Source organism: Zonotrichia leucophrys, chromosome 10, assembly GCF_028769735.1.
Source record: "Zonotrichia leucophrys gambelii isolate GWCS_2022_RI chromosome 10, RI_Zleu_2.0, whole genome shotgun sequence".
Lineage (NCBI taxonomy): Eukaryota > Metazoa > Chordata > Aves > Passeriformes > Passerellidae > Zonotrichia > Zonotrichia leucophrys.
Genome location: NC_088180.1, coordinates 16,622,346 through 16,641,192, shown reverse-complemented (window position 1 = coordinate 16,641,192; position 18,847 = coordinate 16,622,346). Strand labels below are relative to the sequence as shown.

Below are 18,847 nucleotides of genomic sequence, written 5' to 3'. Positions count from 1 at the left end.
TTTTAATTTTTTTCCAAGTCAGTATTGATGGGGTGGGATGAGTTGTTTGAAAAAGATACTCCGAGAGGTGGAATTATGTAGCTTATGGCTGAGTAAGCACAGAGTAATTTAGAGGAAAAAGAGAAATACCAAGTCACAATAAAAGTATGCAGTGGTTCTGGATGTCAGGTACCCACGAGACAGGAGGTGTGGGCAGGTGTAGGGGAGGGAGCAGGAAAGGTGAGGTAGGTGGTGTTGGGAGTAAATGGGTGATGAGAGGAGGGTGGAAATGTGACACAGATTGACAGCATATTGTGAGCTGCAGGGGACCCACCAGGATCATCAAGTCCAACTCTTAAGCAAATGACCAGTTATGGGTGTTGAACCCACAACCCTGGGGATCTCGGCCTGTGCAAGTTCTGTCACTTTGCCTTCCCTGGGGATGGAATGATTCTCTAAAACTTGTGGTCTGACCCAGTCATGGCTCTGAAGCCCTCAGTAAACGTCTCTCCTGTGTGTTCCCTGCCCAGGTTCGAACTGATGCGCATGTGCTGGCAGTACAACCCCAAAATGAGACCCTCCTTCCTGGAAATCATCGGTAGCATCAAAGACGAGCTGGACCCAGCCTTCAAAGAGGTCTCCTTCTTCTACAGTGAAGAGAACAAGCCTCCGGACACAGAGGAGCTTGACCTGGAGACTGAGAACATGGAGAGCATTCCTTTAGACCCCTCCTCCACCCTGCAGCCCAGTGACAAGCACTCAGGACACAAGGCCGAGAACGGCCCCGGCGTGGTGGTGCTGCGCGCCAGCTTCGAGGAGCGGCAGCCGTACGCGCACATGAACGGCGGCCGCAAGAACGAGCGCGCGCTGCCGCTGCCCCAGTCCTCGGCCTGCTGATCCTCGCAGGAGCAAAACACACACAAACACAGGCATTGGGGGAAGAAAGAAAGAAAATCACAATATATTCAAAAGCCTACTGTACCTCAGTGGATCTTCAGAACTGCCATAGCTGCACTTGGGAGAACCCTTTTTTCAGTAAACAAGTTACCGTCTTTTTCTTTTTTTTTTTCAATATGCAAGCAGATGTTTGTTTCAGTCAAGGACTCCAGTCATGGGGCACACAGTTGGCCTTTTAAAACTCTTAAATGTTAACACTTAATAGCAACAGAAAACTTGAGATCTGATGTCTCTCTCTCCTCTCTTCTCTCTCTTCTTTCTCTTTCTTTCTGTCTCTTTGCTTCATAATGGGAAACATATCTGCGTGCAAGTTCAACCGTACAGCACTTTTATCAGATCAAAGATATTGCAGGCCAGGTGGTTCCCGGTACCCCTGCAAGCACCTGCCTAACACTGTAGGTCTTTATAAAAAAAAACACAAACAAAAAACCACAAACAAACAAAAAAAAACCACACACAAAAAAACCCTAAACTAAAAAAGACTGGATTTTTAATGTTGCTCTTTAATCTTTTTAGGAACATGTAAAAGAATAAAAAAGGGCCATCATTCGTCCAAGGCTGTTACCATTTTCAACGCTGCCAAATTTTGCCAAAAAAATGAACTCTTTGTTTTTTGTTTTCGTTTGTTTTTTTGCTTTCTTTTGTGTTTTTTTGTAGTCATGGAAGGAGCACAGTAATCAACTGCTCTGTTCAAAACAGATCCTGACCAATATGTTCTATTCAGTCATGCACTGGTATTTAAAAAAAAAAAAATTTAAAAAAAGTCAAATTGTCTAGATCTTCTTTCAAAACTGGACAAAATGTGATTTTTATTTTTCTTTTCTTGTGATGGAGAAGATAAAAGGGATGGGGTAAAGAACCAGCCCTCCCTCCACCCCTGTCCCCATCCCAGTGAATTCTGGACAAAACTGGCAGTGGTGAGCTAAACAAACACGCGTGCATTTCGTACAAAAAAGTCAACCGCCCGCCAAAAATGAGTTACGAAAAAGCTGAGAATGAGCGGCCGAGATCTCCATCGTTGCAGCCTGCCTTCCTTCCCAGGCTTGCAAGGAAAAAACACCTAGGAACATAAATTGGAGAAGACACAAAAAAGCAGTAACCGGATTCAAGTATACGATGCTTTGTTGACCTTTACTCTTTATTATTAAGACTTCTCGAAGGGTCTTGCAGTTCTATGTTAGACCATGGATCATTTGCATACACATTGTCTTTTGTGTCACTTTTATAACTTTCTTACGGTTCAGATACTCATCTATATGTCTGTACAGAAAAAAGCTGCTATTTTTTTTGTTCTTTATCTTTGTGGATTTAATCTATGAAAACCTTCAGGTCTGCCCTCCTTCCCTTCCCTTCCACTTCAACAAATTTTCTTATGCTTTGTACTATAGTGTGTAACTTTTACTTCCTCCTTCCCAGTAACTGATAACCTTTCATATGATTTGCCATGAACTGTTTAATGCCTTTTTATAAATACATTTCCTCCTTTTTTTTTTTTAATTTTTTTTTTAATTTTATTTTTCTTCCCATTAGTTGTTTTACAACATCTTGGCTGTGTGGGCTACGGGGCTTTGGAGGGGGACAAGGAGAAAGAAGGGACACCCCGCACAGGAACACTCTGGCAGTGCTGTGGTGTGGTGTTTTTAAGCCCAGTTTTCCTTCCTTCCCACTAACCTCTGCCCAGACAGCACACGAGTCTCTTACAGTGCAAGGCGTGATACAAACTCAGGTCAGAAACAAAAGGTTAACTATTTAGTACATCCTTGTTCAGTGTTTATATTCATTGTTGTACAAGGGTCCCATCCCTCCTGCCCTCCCCGCTTGTTCACACATCCACCCGCCCGTCCCCACACAGACACACACACACACACACACATGTATTCTTTTTAAATTATTAGTTGGGTACAACAGCAGACACCAGGCTTTTGGGTCACTGATCCTTAAAAAGATTCTTTTAACCCTTCCACCCTGTGAACGAGAGCTGTGCCAGGTGCAGCTGGCGATGCCAGGCATTCCTAAGGTGGCCATCGATCACCTGGCTCCAGCCAACCCCAGCTCTTCACCTTCCTGATGGGGAAGCCCTCCTGGAGGGCACCTGGGCTGCTTTTCCCAGCCCTGGTGAAGAAAACCACCCCCAGGCAAAGGGGAGCCCCCGCGCCCTTCCCGTGGGGCTGGTGGGAAGCTCAGAGCTGGGGCCGGCGGCTGGGCTGGCAAACAGTGAAGTGTTGGCAGCTATGGAAACCTGTACAAGTCCAAGCTTGTGGCTTAAATCGCAGACCAAACCTCAGAACAAAAGAAGACGAGTGAGCTTGTTTGTTCAGTTGCAGAAGCCTTGGTGAGAGGGGAAGGAGGGGCCGTCAGGAAGTCGACACCCGAGGAGTCGCAGCAGTTGCTCATCTTACCTTAGTTCCAGTCTAGGCCTTTGTTTAGCACTGATCCAACCAAACGATGGCAGGAAGAGGTGGTTCTGGGATGGAAACGTTCAAATGTTTTGAGTAAGAACAATGAGAAAAATTATACTGATTGCTAGTTTTGACTGGAGATTTTTAAAAGTTTGTAGTGCTTTTTGCTTGTGTAGTTTAGGTCCCATTATCTTCTCTTGCCTCTGTCCCATAGTTATTTTTTCCCTTTTGAAAATGAAAAAGACAAAAAAGTTAATTAAGAAGGTATTCTATGTAGGATTTTTTATTTATTTTTGTGATATCAGTTTAAATCACTGTAGAGATGCCCCATAATGAATTTAAATACTGAGATAAGGGTTTTAGAGTATGACAGGGGGACAGTTTTTGATTTTTTTTTTTTCAAACATTTATCTACCTCACTCTTATTTTTTTATATGTGTGTATATAAAAAAAAATACATCTCACATTTCTCAGCAGCCAATAAATACCGTTGATACTGGTAACCTCTCACTCCATATACCACATGCTCTAGGTTCTGGAGGGGAACAGTCACTGCCTGTCACAGAGGGTCACCTCAGAATATTTGCCTCAATTCCAAGGGGTTTCTCCGATTTCTTAAAATTTGTTGTTGTGAGGAGAAATCCAAGAGTTGTGTGATTAGGGTGACCATTCTTTAAGGAAACACAGAGGCTTTTTAATGTGCTGTCACAGCAGCCCTTGGGTCAGCAGCAAAACGCTGCGTGTTTGGAGGAGTGGAAATGCAGCTGACCTGATATGGGAACTTCAAATTGTGAGTATTTCCTGAAATCTGTTACAGAAATCAAATGTTTACAATGTTTGAAGGTCCAGAAGAAATACTAAAGGGAATGTTCTTTCTGTTTGTCCTGTAGAATGGACTAAGTCATTCCTGCCAGTTCTTGCTCAGATGTCACAAGCATCAAAAAGATATTTGGCTGAATCAGAACCCAAAAATAAATTGGCTCATATGGGATGGCATTGCTTTCTTGACCAAAACCTGTCACTGGCTGCTACATCAAATTTACCAGCTTTGGTCTTTGCTGCTTCTGTTTGATGAGAGCACTGATTTTTTTTTTTTTATTATTATTATTTTTTAAAAACTAACATTGAATTGATTTCTTTTAATGTGCCAGTTAAAAGTCAGTTCCCTTTTCTTCCCCTGTTTATACGCATTACAACTGTGGATTCTGATGGACCAGCCATCGAATTTTAACTGCCCTCTGACAGCGTGTAACTGGTTTACAAGCACACAGGACTAACATAAGCTTGCCATCAGCTTGCTGTATAATGTTTCCTTTTTTCCAGCTCTGGCAGCTGTTCGTGCAGGTGTTGGTTGTGGTATCTGAGTAATGTGGTGCTTGGCTACTTGGAGTTGTACCCAACCTCTTGGATACACAGTGCTGTGGTTAACTACTACAGTTTGTCTTTGGAGGGAGCGTTTCTCCCTAGTCCTGAGAAACCAGCAAAATTGGAAGTTTTCGCTATTACTCGTTTGGTTTTCCATGTTTGATGTTCAAGTGACCTTTGGGTGCAGTGGCTGTTCCCCTCCCTTGCACATATTGATTACCGCAACTGGAGATCCTCAGATCTTTCAGCTGGCTAGGAGGGTTTTGTTAAAACTGTCCGAGTTTCTGGTTTGTAGAATTGTACGTAGGTGGTTTTACAACGCATTAGGAAGAAACACTAATGACGTAGCATCACAAGAAGCATTTCAAAAAGCACTTCAGTAGAAGACAGCCACGAGGCCTCGTGTCCGTGTGTGATGGCAGTCAGCTCTCCTGGACCAAACCACCTTCATGATACCATTGCATTCTGTGTTTGCAATTCAAGCTTAATTCCTTTTTTGTTCTGTTTGTTTCCATAGCTTTTTTTGTTGTGTTTTGTGCATTTTGAATAGCTTTATTCACATGGGTTTTTCATGCAGACTTCCCTTGGACAGTAAATCGAGTTGTTTGTGCATGTGAACAACTGAGAATTAATGTTGGCTTGATAGAGTCATAATATGGTTTGTAATGTTGTTCTTCCCTGAGACCACTGGCTTGTCTGGTATGGAAAATTTATTTAGAACTTCAGCTATGTTTGAATAAAGTTAAAGTAATCCAGTTTGTTTATAAATTAAACACAAAAGCCCACCCAGCCCTGAAAAGCAGCATTTGAGGAATGGCACCAGGGTGTCCCGATGCGGTGGGACAGGAGCTGGCGTCGCCGAGGGGAGCAGGGACTGCAGGGCTCGGCCTGGGTCCCTCCTGAGTGGCACTGCAGGGTGCCCTGGCAGAGGAGCTGGTGTGCTTGCAGGGAACACGATTGCTGTGCAGACACGGCCGTGGCACTAAATCAGGTGCTCCTTGGAGGGACGATAAACCACAGGCAGCAGCTGAGCACGGCGCAAGGTGTGGAGCCACCCTGTGTGATGCCCCTGCTCCTCCCAGGTGCTGCCAAGTGCTGTGTGGGTCCAGGTGCACTGATGCTCCTCTTGGTCTCCTAAAACAAAGGAAAGGAAGCCCAGTTTGCCCAGGATGACTGGTGACCAGAGGGGGCTGCTGTCAGGCCCTCTGGGAACTGCTGAGAGCTGTTGGGTTCAATCCAAGTCTAAGTGAACAACACTCCTATTGTTGGTGTAACTCCATACATATATATCTATATATACATATATATATCTGCATATGTATATCTATAATATAGATATATATATATATATTTAAACCCTTTTCATTCCATTAGTACAAGTAACACTTGTTTCCTGTTATTCTTATTTTGTTTGTCAACCGTGTATTCAATCACTGGGCTGAACAACAGTGGAGGAAGGTGCAAGGGATCCACTCCTACTAACCAGTGATAAAGCCAGATATTGCAACTTAACCCATGAGTAGATGTGCAGACAAGGATTGAAGAATGATGTGTAGAAACAACACAAGTGGCCAGGGGTGCTGAAGATACAGAACTCAAGTAGACAGGAGGGCTTTGAAGGACTCCTCATTCAGAGGTGCTGAACAGCCTCTGACATGGAGCAGCTGGGTCAGTCAGCACGGAGGAGTTTGTGGGGAGACACCTGACAACAAAGGACGCAGCAGTGGGGATTTACAGAGACACAGGGCTTGGCAGAAGTTTGAGGTAGTATCCTGAGCTTAATCTGTGGGACAGCAGCAGCGCTCAGGTGTCCCAATTGTGGTTGTTGGTACTTGTAAATGAACCTCTGGACTTTGCAGCTGGAGCAGTAAATTCCTTACCAGGAGTGTGGCAGTGGTTGGTCATCGGCCTGTACGGATCGGTCTCGCCTGCAGTCGGCCTGTTCTGCAAGTACCTTAGGACTTCACTAGTTTGTGTATGTGCATATGCGTGTGTGCTCATATATATTTTTTGGGTATGCGTTCTGTTGATTAGTAACCATTAATTAGCATTTTCAATAGGGCTTCAAGTCCAGTAGATTACGGGTAGTCAGTTGACGAAGATCTGGTTTACAAGAACTAACTAAATGTTTCATTGCGTTTTGTAAGTACATAGAATAATTTTATAAAATGTTTGTAGTTTATAAATGCCTAAAATATAATTTAAGGGCACTTTTCTGTGTCCGTGTGTGGGTGTGTCTGTCTGTGATCAGTTTTTCCATGGTACCAGTTACTAGTTAGCTTTACAATATGCCAAAAAGGAATCGCTGACTTGTCCAGTTCATGGCTTGTCCCTCTCCCCTGTCCCGCCCAAGCTTTGTGACCCAGTATACAGCGAGTGAGTAAAGGAGGTGGGAAAATGTTCTGTATCTTCAGTATCCTGGTCTTCCAGAGCCCTCTGGTTGGGGTGGGATCCTCTTACGTGGTCATTTCACTTTGCTGTCCAGGGCAGTTACCTTCATGGATGACAGGAGCCTCACTGGTCAGGGAAGCAGAGCGGGGTTTGCTGCTCCCCAGGCTCCCGGGGCTGCTCAGCACCTGCTCTGAAGGATGCCACTGCATCAGGGAAAGAGGGAAGGTGGCTTTGGTAATTACTATTGAAGAGTTCTTTGCAAATTTCTTATCACTTTTAAATGCTTGTGTAAAGCTGTAGGGCACCATTGGAAGCTTTGTTGAAATGAGCAAGGGAGGGTCCCTATTTATTGTTATTTAAAAATCTTGAAGATCCAACCTCTCTGCTGTGGACAGGGACACCTTTCTCTTCTTCTGTTTTCTGAACCAGTGAGGTTTGAGATGAAAGGATTGGCCAGAGTATGTCTACCTCTGGGACAAAAAACTAGAAAGTGCTAAGGAATGGATGCAGTTGCAAATACATTTTCCAATTTTTCTTGTTTAAATTTTTTTAAGAGAAAATTAAACAATAACATGGCCAATTTATTACATTAAAAGACTTGCTGTGTATAAATTATTCCTAAAGAAATTCCTGTGTTTATATTAAAATGAATCAGTAGATAAAAAAATTTCAAAATGTTTTTGTATATTCTGTTGTAAGAATTTATTCCTGTTATTGCGATATACTCGGGATTCTTTACATTATGAAAAGAAGAAACTTTGTCTATTTTGAATGGCTGAAGCTAAGGCTCCTTTAGTTTCTCTTACTCTGCTTTTTTCTAGTAGTTTCAGTACTACATGATTTAAGTTAAATAAAAGAATTCTGTATGCATTTGTTTGTTTCTGATTTTGTTGCTCCTTATGCAAAGCGAATACAGGTTAGAAAACTCGGAGCAAAGCTGCTCTGGTCTTCCACTGCCCTTTTGGCTGCATCTATTTGAGCTACTCTTAATAGGAGTCAGTACTGCCATTGTTTGATTGAAATCAAAAGCATTTTCATCCAGAGACACTGAGCTTTTGGATCCTTCATGGCTGAGATTTGAGCAGTTTGCACGAGGCGGTTCCTGTGAATAAGGTGAGCATTGTTAGTTTTTATTTACCTGCAGAGCAGTCCCCATGTGAGGCATTCAGCCAGCCAGTACCTGGTTTTCAGCTTTCTGTAACACTGGAAAGGACAGTGGCCAGAAAACCAGCATTGTCTTGGCATTTCCAGTTCCTCAGACTCTTGGCAGCAAGGTGTTGACTAAAACAGGGCTCAGAGGTGGCCTGATGCCCCAGCCTGTGCTGGTGTGTTTGTCTCTTGTCCTCTCTACTGATGGTGCTTGAGGAACAGGCTTTTGTTTCCCTCAGGAAATCCCAGGTGTCCAGATTGTGCTGCTGCTGTGCTGTTCCTGACTGATTTCATCTTGTCCTTGTGTCCTGGCAGCAGGATTTCAGAGGAGAGCGTGGACATCCCCTGTGTGCTGAAGGCAGTGCTGTGACCCTCTGTGGTACCCAGCACTTCTGTAAGGAGCTCTTTGAGATGGGGAGGATCTGCTCCCATGTTTTACAATTTGGGATCTCCTTTGGTGCCTGTTCTGTAGGGAACCCTCTCCACAGGGCAGTGCTTCAGGATTGCCTCTCTTGGGACAGGTTAGCTCTTGGATTTGCCTTTGGGCTGTGCTCTGTGGAAGGACAATGGGGTTTTCCCCTTGGGACAGGCACTGAGAATTTGGAGAAAGTGGCTGCTGTGGGTTGAAATGCAAGTTACCAACAACAGCATTATAGATCCTGCTGGTTTCCAGTTTTCTGTGTTCACTCTGGATCAGAACATGTTGCTAATGTGGAAAGCAGCATCCACAGCAGGTCAGTAAGAGAGAACTGTAAAACTTCCACACCAGAATTTCCAAGTGTGTTTTGATTTCCCCCATACCCAAATTTTTTATGGGCTGAACTCTGGACTCAGACAGGGGCTGAAGAGGATCTCTGTTATGTCCATCCCATGCTGAGTCCTTACAGCTGCAAGCATCCATCTGGGGTCAGCAAGTCTTTATTGATGTTTTTTTCTAACCAACAGAACCAGGATTAAGCATCCTAAAATGTTTTCAATCCAGTTTCACAATTTCTGGAATCTGAACAACTTTATTGTTAGCAATATGAACCACCAATCACTTGGATTTTTTCCCCTCAAGCCCTTTCTAAGAGATGCAAATGGTTGGTTGGGTTTTGCAAGCAAATTTCACTGAAAGTAACGTGGGCTAGAAAATCCTTTGTGTGTGAGTTTTAAATAATCATTAAATCTGCTTCATTTCAGAGGTAAGGAATTGCATTCTAAGAAATCCTCATTTTTTCCCTCTGTGATCCATCTCTCTCTGTTCCCCACACTGTTCCAACATTGCTAAGATAATGGTCTGTAATGCTTTTCCTAGAAATTCTGCTGTTACCGACTCAGATAATGGAGGGACGTGGATGAAAGCAGCTCTTCCATTGCCATAATACAGAGAAGTGTAGTAGGTGTAATCACAGATGTACCTGCAATATTAAGAACAAAACAAAACCAGGAACCTGAATTAAGGCTCAGTAAACCTTGATTAAATTTAAATATTCTAAGTAGCCAAACCAGATCTGGTTTATGAAATTATTAAGAACATATTTGCTTAGTGAATAAAGGAAATGCTGAAATAAACCAAGTTTGAGAAACAAATGTTGCTTATCTGATGGTTTGGTTTCTCAGACACCCACCCACAAAGAACTTTAAATAAAAAAAAAATAAAATCACAAGACATTCTTGTGGGGTGGGAAAGGTAACACACCCTGCTGGAAATTACAACCATGTAACACAGTTTTTGTCTAAGTTATAAAATCTCTGAAAAGATTTTTCTGATCATTCCATCTTTTAAAATTCAGGTGCAAATCTTGAATTTAAGGGCCAATATTAGCTGATTTTTATTTAAAATAAAATTACTGGTTTGTTTTCCTTTCCAGTGAAGACTACCATAGTAGAAAATTGCTTCAGTGCTACTGGAATACATAATGAGATCACAGGCCTGGTTCTAACAGTACCTGTAATTGCTGTTCTCCAGTGTATCTATTTACATTTTGTATCCCTCCCAGTTGAGAAAAATAGATTAAAATCTGCTACTAGTCTGTATTGCTTTCAGGCTCTAAATAGCTGAGGTTTACTGGAGTTGCTCATCACAGGGTGTGCTATGTTGGAACTTGTTTCTTTTGGAATTTACAAATCTATGGAAAAATATCTACTGGCTGTAGCTTTTCATGAAGGCTGCTTTACATCAAATTTAAAATCATCCCAGTTTCATACTTGTGCCCCTTAAAGAATTTGCTTTGGAGTGATTTTGATTGGAGGAGAGCTCATGGCAAAGATTCTCCAGGGTTAGATGAGCAGATTGAGTTGTTTTTGTGAGCCCCTGATACGCGATGTTTACCTTCCTGCATCTCTGGAAAGGATGATATCAATCCCTTCCACTGAGACGTTTTTCCAGAGAGTCTTCATATTAATTGTAGATTCAATCTTTTCTGGGCCATCTAGCACGCAGCAGGCACCTTCTGGGTGAAAGCCACGAGCATCCCTCTCCTGGTAGCCTTTGTTCTTCCCACACTGCTCCAGGATGATGAGCGCTGTGGTGGACGAAGCCAGCCCAACGTGAACTGTAAGCTGGTTTTTCCCACCAGAGTGAATAATAGGAAATTAAAAATGAGACCTGCTTTTAAAAACATGTGATGCAAAAGGTCCAAGCATTATGTGAGTTACTGGCTTGAAGGTGGGGAGCCTTGCTCATGTCTAAAGAAAACTTTGATAAAGTATTATAAATGAGAACGAAATTAGGCTTTAGTTTTTGTTGAGTCTAGTCAGGACTGCAGAGCAGCAGTACCTTTTTTGCAGTTTGTGGTAGATATTTTCCTTTCCTTTGTTCAGCATCAGTTATGCTGTTTAACTGGTACAGGGTTAAACCAGCATGCTAATTAGTGTGTGCTCCGAATTTCAGCTTGGAACCTTGATCGCAGTTTCAACAGTCACTTTCCAGAGTTGTTTGATGTTTTGCAATACTCCCTTGGTGATTTTTTCATTGTATTCAGGGGAGGGGAGGAGATTGTTTAACTTCATCATTACCCACCAGTGGCTGAAGAGTTGTCCATATCTTGCAGACTTGCTCCTTTGCTTTTTGGTAAACCACTGGCAGCTGCATGATCCGGAGATCAATGTTTTCACCAAGGCCTCTCTTGGACAGCTCCTGTGTTTACAAAAAAGCCACCAAAGACATGAAGGAGCATTGGATTTCTGACTGATAAACAAACTGGGCTGATTCAACTGAGGAAACACCTGAAAGAGCCACACCTTAGCCCATGGTTCCTGTTGTTGGTCTGCAATGAGATTTGTTTTGTTGTTGCTCCCTCTCTTTTAACTGGAAGAGACTAAAATGTGCTAAACAGTTTGCTAATGTCACATCTATCCATGTGGAGCCATTGTTGTGTTTTCCAAGGAGATGCTCAGCCTCCAGTGGGTGGGAGGGGTTATTGCTTTGGGACTGGTCCCTGGGGAACCATGAGGCAGCATCTCTCAGAAAAGCTCCACCCCTGAAAGCATCTAAATAGGCTTTGCTATTTGTAGGTAAGAGCTGTTTCTCTGAAAGATCTGGTAGAATGTTTTTCTAGTAAAAGGAAATGTCACTGAGATGTTACTTCTCTGTCAATTATGTACAGTTGAGTTTCCACACAATTTTCCCAAAGAAAAAATTATGCCCAGAATTGAGGTGAATGGAGCAAGGGCACCTTTCAAAGCAGCAGCTTGGCCAGCTGGTTGGAAGATGGTCTGGAGAATGAATGTCACATGGAAGTGACTTGAAATGATTTTGTCATTGGAACAGGGCTAACAAGCCAGGCCTAGGCCTCAGCAGAAGGTAAGCAGCTGCAGTGGCAGGGTGCAGAAGGAATTCATCTGAAGTGGGAAGCTCTGTCCAAGAAAAGCAGAATGGTGGCTGAAAATCCCTGTTCCATTTGAGTAAACCACTCCCAAAGGATGGTACGGGGTAAGTTTTAAGGGGGCACAGGCAAAAGTGGAGGTGTCTGATTGGCCCAGGAGACCTGTAACTATTCAGTGTCATCAACTTCTCAGGTTTTTGTTTCTCACTCAGGATACCCCTGCGGATGAGGCCCACAGTTCTGGGAAACCTGCCCTTCACCACTCGCTTCCTATATAAACTGTTCCAATTTTCTTGTCAGCGGAAGCATTGATTAGCTGTGCTCAATAAACTATTTGACACAAGCAAGGAAACAATGCCTGCAGGGAAGTAAACACATTTGGAGAACAGTGCCAGCCTTTTTTCCTGTGGGCGCTGACAGTCTTTGAGAGCCCATTGCATCATCCTGCTGAAGAATGCTGTACTGTGCCTGAGCCTCCACACAAGAAAACCCCAGCTGGTTCACAATTAGCATTTGCTTTTCCGAAGCATTTTTAATTTTTACATTTAGTGAGAGTCTTTCTTTTAAACTATAAGCTTAGAGGACTCGACTACCCCTAACTTTGGTGCAGAACGTGGAGACCCAGAGGCAGCTGTAATGCTGCTCTCCTCTCGTGCTCTCTGGGTCAAGACATTCTGTTGTCACCAGTTGTCATGGCAGAATCACACAGAAATACTGTTGTGCAGGACCAGACTGAAGCTGGCCATAGCAAATGGCTGAGAATTTGTGTCAAGGGAAGATGGTTCTCTATGTCCTAAGCAATTTCAGCGTGTTGTCAATAATGTGTGTTTCTGTGTTGTCTAACAATCCCAGCCACGGGTTTACACCCTGTTAGACCAGATGTGTAAACATGGAGCAAAATTAAAAAAAGGCTGTTCCTTGTCTGAGCCTTAACCAGAACCAATTTTGCTTTTAAGGTGGGAGATTGAAGATGGTTAGAGGAGGGTAACTGCACATGGAAACCAGAGCTCACACTGGTAAGTGAATTAAGTAAACAAGTGCCTGTCTTGTGTAGTTGAAACTGGAAAGGAAATTTCGAAGGAGAAGAGTTTTGGAGGACTGTTTTGTGGGAAAAGTGGTTAGAAAGAAAACATGAAGATTCTTTCTTGGGAAGTTCTTCTAGAAGGGAGAAGAAATCCAGCATTATCAGCTGCTGACCTTGAGCTATTGTGAGTTGTGGTCATAGTCCTGGTCCACTGGTGTTCTGGTCCAAAGAGAAGTGATTTGCACAGTGCTGTGCTAAGGTTGGTACTGGAAACTCTGTATGTTGGAAATAGCTAGAACTTCTAGAAAACTCTGGAAAACATCACTGAGTTTGCCTGAGTTCTCACTGGTTTGGGTTGCTGGGAAGGTTGTTGTGTGTGTTAATTTTGTGAACTGCTCGTGCTGGTGCAGAAAGGAAACCAGGTTTCGGTTGGCCCAGCCAGACTGCAAGTACATTGCAAACAAAGGTGTTTTGTGTGGCTGGTTAGTGGGGTTTTGTTTATGTGTTTGGTTTGGGGTTTTGGTTGTTTTAAGTTGTTGGGTTTTTTTCTAATCCTGTAGATAACCTTCTTAAAACTTCAGGGATGTAAGAAAGTTCCAACACAGAAATGAAGGCACTAAATAGCAATGTCTTGGTTTCACAGATGATGAAACTAAAGCAGAAGGGGAGAGAGACAGATTAAATGACAGATTTCCAAAGACCACATGGTCAGTGGCAGGATGAAAAACTGTGCTGGGAGATCTGATCCTCATCTCCTGATAGCAGACATAGTTCCCAGAAGCAGTTGGAAATGTGACCTGTTCTTTGCACTAACAGTTTAATTACTATGAATGTTGTCACTCAACTTACATTTGTGCCCTATTAGCTGGGGACTCTGACCTTGATGGTGGAGTGCCCTGAAAGGTCATTTTGCAGCCAAGCTGCAGACAGGACATTCTGCAGGAGGAGACACAGCAAAAAGGTTGGACTGGCACAGCTGATCCCATCAGCAGCACCTTGTGGAGGAGCTTAAGGAAACAGTGGAGTGTAAGATCAAGTATTGCTCAGAGCAGGGCAAGGTTCTTTGGCCAAGGATCCATTTCAAGAGCATGGAGAGTGAGGTTTTGCTTTGGAATTAGGACACTGGAACTGTTAAATATATTTTTACAGGATTTCAGAGGCTTTTGGTATGAGGACCCTTCTGGGATGTGAACTTCTAAGGCTGTGTGTATCAGCATTACATCATCACTGAGGGTGCTATCCAGGCTTTTGATAAGCACCTACTTCATTTTGGGGTAATAATTAGGATAGTTCTGGGTAATGCTACAAAGGCATTCAGCCATATGTCCAGTCATATTCAGTAGGTCTGTTCTGGCTGCTCAGCACGTTGCTGAGGATGAATCTGAGTGCACACTTGCGTGGTTCACAGCAAAGAGACTTGGCTGGAGGGTTTTATGTCACTCCAGTGATCTATGCAGGTATCCCAAGCCAAGGCAGGATTACTTCCAGATGTAAATACTAAATTGTGCTATCTTTAATATATGTGCATAAGCTTCCTGAAGATCATAGGGCTACTCCCCTGAATGAGGCCAATGGAACAATACTACGAGATTGCTATTTATTGTGGAGAAGCCTATCGAAATTCAAAGTGCTTCCAGATTTGCAGCAAATTTCTCTGAATTGCCTGAATTAACCACCTTTGCTGGGGAGTAGGAAACCAAAGCAGCATCCCCAGTCTGAATACAAATTGATTCCACATAGAGGGTGCCACATCAGAGGGAAATGGATTTGTTCTCCTCCCTGTACAAGGACTGACATCTGTTTTGCTAGGGAATGCCATGGCCCTTGTTATGTAAGTCCCTGGCATGGGCAGCTCATGGCATTGTTACAGAAAACTCATCCCATCGGTGTGTCCTCACGAGGCTGTTTAGATTGCAGATAAAGAATATGCTCTATTTTCAGCCAGAAGAGGATGACCTTGCACCCAAAATTAGAACCAATAGGAATCAGGAAATAATGAGCAAGAACACTGTCAACTGACAAATATTTGTGGTTTAGGGCACATGTCAAGTTGGAGTTAAGATAATTTATGGGTCTCCTGTCATGACTGGGATGTGGAAAGGTATCACAGAAGGATTTTTGTTTCTTGTTAGCCTACAGGGATAACACCCCTCAAGACCTGGAAGGGGCAATAGATTTATTCTACCAAACACCAAGCTGCACTCAGCATTCTTGACTCAACAAAGCTAGAATAGAAAATATGTATGTTTTGGTGGAATTACTATAGCTTTGGTCTTTGGGAAAACATACTGGCTCTTTGTTTTTCAATCATCTTGGCTTGAGTGCACTTCAGTTTCAAAACAGATATTCAGTAGCTGTCACCAAAATTTCTACTATGGTTATAGTCCTATAGAGCCATCACCTTTCTGTCATTACTAATACATTCCTATAGCTGACTTTCTCACTTCATTGTCCAAAAGCATTAAAAATTGTAAGGACTAGTTTCAGTCTTCATAATAGAACACAGCCCCCTTGGTTTGTTTTACATGTCCTACTTTCCATTTTACCAATATTATCTGTCATTTCTTGTATATTTTGGACCAATGCTCCAATTTAATTTTACTACTTTGACTGTTCCCCCACTAGTTTCAGATTTCATTGTGTAACCTCCTTTCTACCTTGGGATTGCTAAAAACTTATGTGGAAGATCCTCTCACAATAACTCTGTTCATAGGTACCTGATGAGAGTAACTGAGCTCCAGGAAAGGCTGCTGTCTGTGACAGGGAGAATGAATCAGCTGATGCTGAAAGCCAGGTATCCAAACCATGCCTTTGTATCCCCCAGCTAAATTTGTTCTGCTACACGGATTTAGGAAACAAGCAGGAATTTTCAAGACTGCATCTGAGATTTATTACTGCTGGTCAAGGTGTATGGAGGAAAAAACCCCTCCGAATGACCTTGTTTTCAATTTAACTGCAGAATTCACTGTCATTTGAAAGTGGAAGCCAAAGCTGAAATGTGAACTCCCACTCAGAGCTGGCAGTATTTAGGTTCTGTGTTCCTGAAGCAAGCAGTGAGAACTCAATAGGCTACACTTGTGTGAGAAGCAAATCACCTCACACAGGATAAAATGAACTGTGATAGGAGAGATGATGGTTTACTACAGACAGACATAACCTGTGGCACATGCAATAGTTGTAGAAAAGGCACCATAAGAAAAAATAAATTTTTAAAATGAAGAATAATATTTTAAAGTGCCTAAATGGCTCCAAAAATAAAGCAAGTAAAATAATATTTCAATGCATTATCCTCTTTGTTCCATGTTGTGTGTCTGCTCCATGAGGCACAATTCTGTTTAATGAGTCATGAAAAGGGAATGGAAAGCATAAGACCAGTTTGTGTTGGGATGGCTAAAAAATAAAATGCCTCCCTCATTTTTTTCCTTTTTATGCCTACCTTCACTGCTTCCCAGCTAGAATTAACCAGGTATTGTCTGAAGGGACCAAAACCTGAAAAGAAAGAAAGGTGATTTTAACCTGTGCTTACTCTACAATTGCAGATTAGGTGTTGATGTGTGCACACACATATTGGATTTTTATCTTCCTATTTTTGGTTATGGAGGTTGAGTTTTTTAGATAGGATTTAGCTTTAGTAACACTTAAGGGAACAGTATTTTCAATTTGTATATTCACTGATAAAAGAACTAATCCTGCAATCTTCATTCATGTCAAGCCTTTCTTATGAGAGAGCCTTAACTGGAGCTGGATAAATGTACCTCCAATAGGACAGATCATGTAAATGATAATTTTGGGGAAGGCTCATCATCCATAGAAATACCACTACTAAAAGTTATGGTATTAAATACTCCCGGGTCACAGTTAATGTATCATTCTTATTGTTAAAGCTCATGAAGATTAAGACATGCATACTTAATGAAAATGTTTGAAAGAGTAAAATTTATTTTAATAGCAAGTAATGAAAACTTAGTTTTCTGTCTGGGAAACTGTGCTTTTTTGTGATGCTGGGAAAAATGTCTTCACTTTTTCCCCCAGGAAAAGAGAGGAGAAAAGGGGAAAGAACACTTTGACTCCCAAGTATTACATTCAATTTTATGCATCTTTTTTTGTGAAAGGATTTTTTTTTATAAAAAGGGAAAAGACCTAATTTTGAGCAGATGGGCATTTTGTCATTAAAAAGTTTGAAGGAAAACTCCCACTATCTTTATTAATCTCAATTAATGTTCTCAATCCAGAGTGTTGCTAAGTCCTAGATACTGGGTGTCAGGAAAATGAGTTTGTGAAATGGTTTTAATGCTATAACTCTTAAATATTTAAAATCCTTAAATGGACAAGTAAATACTTGACAGCAGATGATTGCCATTTTGCACAGAGAAAGCTACTTGTATGTAGAGAAAATTAAGCCTAAATGCAGGCTTGTGACAGCTTAATTAGTGCTAGACTTTAAGCATTTCTTAATTTGTTAATATTTATTTCATAACTGCTCCATCTTTTCTCTTTTAGGTTATCAAAAGCTTATATTTTTGACAAGGTTTGAGTTTCTCCTGTGGTGAGGGAACAAAGAAAATGGTGCTCATTTCACATTTCCAGGAAACATAAAACCCCATTATTCCCACTCTGCTTTGAGAGCAAAATTCGGGTGGCACCTGCTCCATCTTGGAGCTGTAGTTGTAGGAGTTTCTGTACCTGTGTGTGCAGAATTGCAGAATTATAATAAAGTTATTAAGTAGCTCACAATGAAACACTTGTGTCAGTGGTGGCCCTTAGAAACTACTGCTTAGGATAAAATTGCTATGAAAAATAACTAATTGTATGAGAGTTTTACTGCAATACCTGCAGCAATGTGGAGAGGTAACTGGGTGAATGTGACTGGGTTCCATATAATAACCTGGGCTCCCTGCCAGCAGGTTTATATTCTGAGCAGGTGAAAATGTGACAGAGACATGCTGTGATAATCTCTGTAGTAGATTAAAGATGCACATGTGTCTTAACTAGTCTAAAGCTTTTTGACCAAGGAGATTTCTGGACATAAATGGTGATCTAAAGGGAGGAAAAAACTAACAGGGTGCTAAGAAGTGTTCCCAACAAGGGTATGTGCCATAAATATCATAGGAGAGAACCAACCAGACTGTCAGCCTTTTAGGAGGTTAACAAATACCTCTTGCCCTTTCCTGCACTCCCCATCCAGCTCATCTGCAGTTAGGGCTGGAGCAAGCAAGACTAGTTCTGCCCATCTTGCAGCTATTAAACAAAAAAAAAAAGAAAAGTGTTTAATTGAAAACAGCAAGATGCAAATCTCTTTGATGTAGCTTCACCCTCGTTCCTATATCCTCAGATGACCTGCAGTGGAAAATTATCCAGCAACTCACATGTCAAGATATGTGTAATGATTGCCCTTAGATGAGCCAGTGGCAACAAGAGGAACAGCGAGCAGCAGCATTCCTTAGGAGCTTTAACCTTTTAAAGCTCAGCACTCTCTGAGCTGCTGGTTCTGACTCTGTGATGCTGCACTAGTTGGGGCCAGCAAGAGAAATTCCAAATTTGGTCCCTTGTGCTGCATGTTCAGGCATGTTCCTTTGGTATATTTAAATGGGATGGTTTCGTTTAGCAGTGATGAGGCAGCATCTCCTGTTTAAAACTCCCTTACCTTGCCATGAAACTGAGCCCCGGAAAGTTGCCATGTGCTGCTCTAATTCTGGACACTGACTGTATGACATTGTGATGCAACCTGGTTTTCTTGCTTCAGAGCTTCTTTTGGGTAAGCTTTATCTAATAGT

The 18,847-nt window shown here is 42.1% G+C and overlaps 2 protein-coding genes across 3 annotated transcripts in view; one reads left to right on the top strand and one right to left on the bottom strand.

The window, feature by feature from the left end:
- The window catches only part of IGF1R (insulin like growth factor 1 receptor), a 168,925-nt gene extending 160,964 nt beyond the window's left edge, over window positions 1–7,961 (top strand). For both annotated transcript variants that reach the window (XM_064721727.1, XM_064721726.1), the window contains exon 21: window positions 510–7,961. In XM_064721727.1, coding sequence (XP_064577797.1) covers window positions 510–876 — 367 coding nt within the window. In that variant the 3' untranslated portion in view covers window positions 877–7,961. The remainder of the gene's footprint in view (window positions 1–509) is intronic.
- Window positions 7,962–9,450: 1,489 nt separating this feature from the next.
- On the bottom strand, window positions 9,451–18,304 carry PGPEP1L (pyroglutamyl-peptidase I like). The gene is given in 5 exon segments (XM_064722482.1): window positions 9,451–9,640; window positions 10,555–10,784; window positions 11,245–11,361; window positions 16,510–16,562; window positions 18,229–18,304. Coding segments are annotated over 5 exon segments (666 nt in total).
- Window positions 18,305–18,847: the final 543 nt, after the last annotated feature.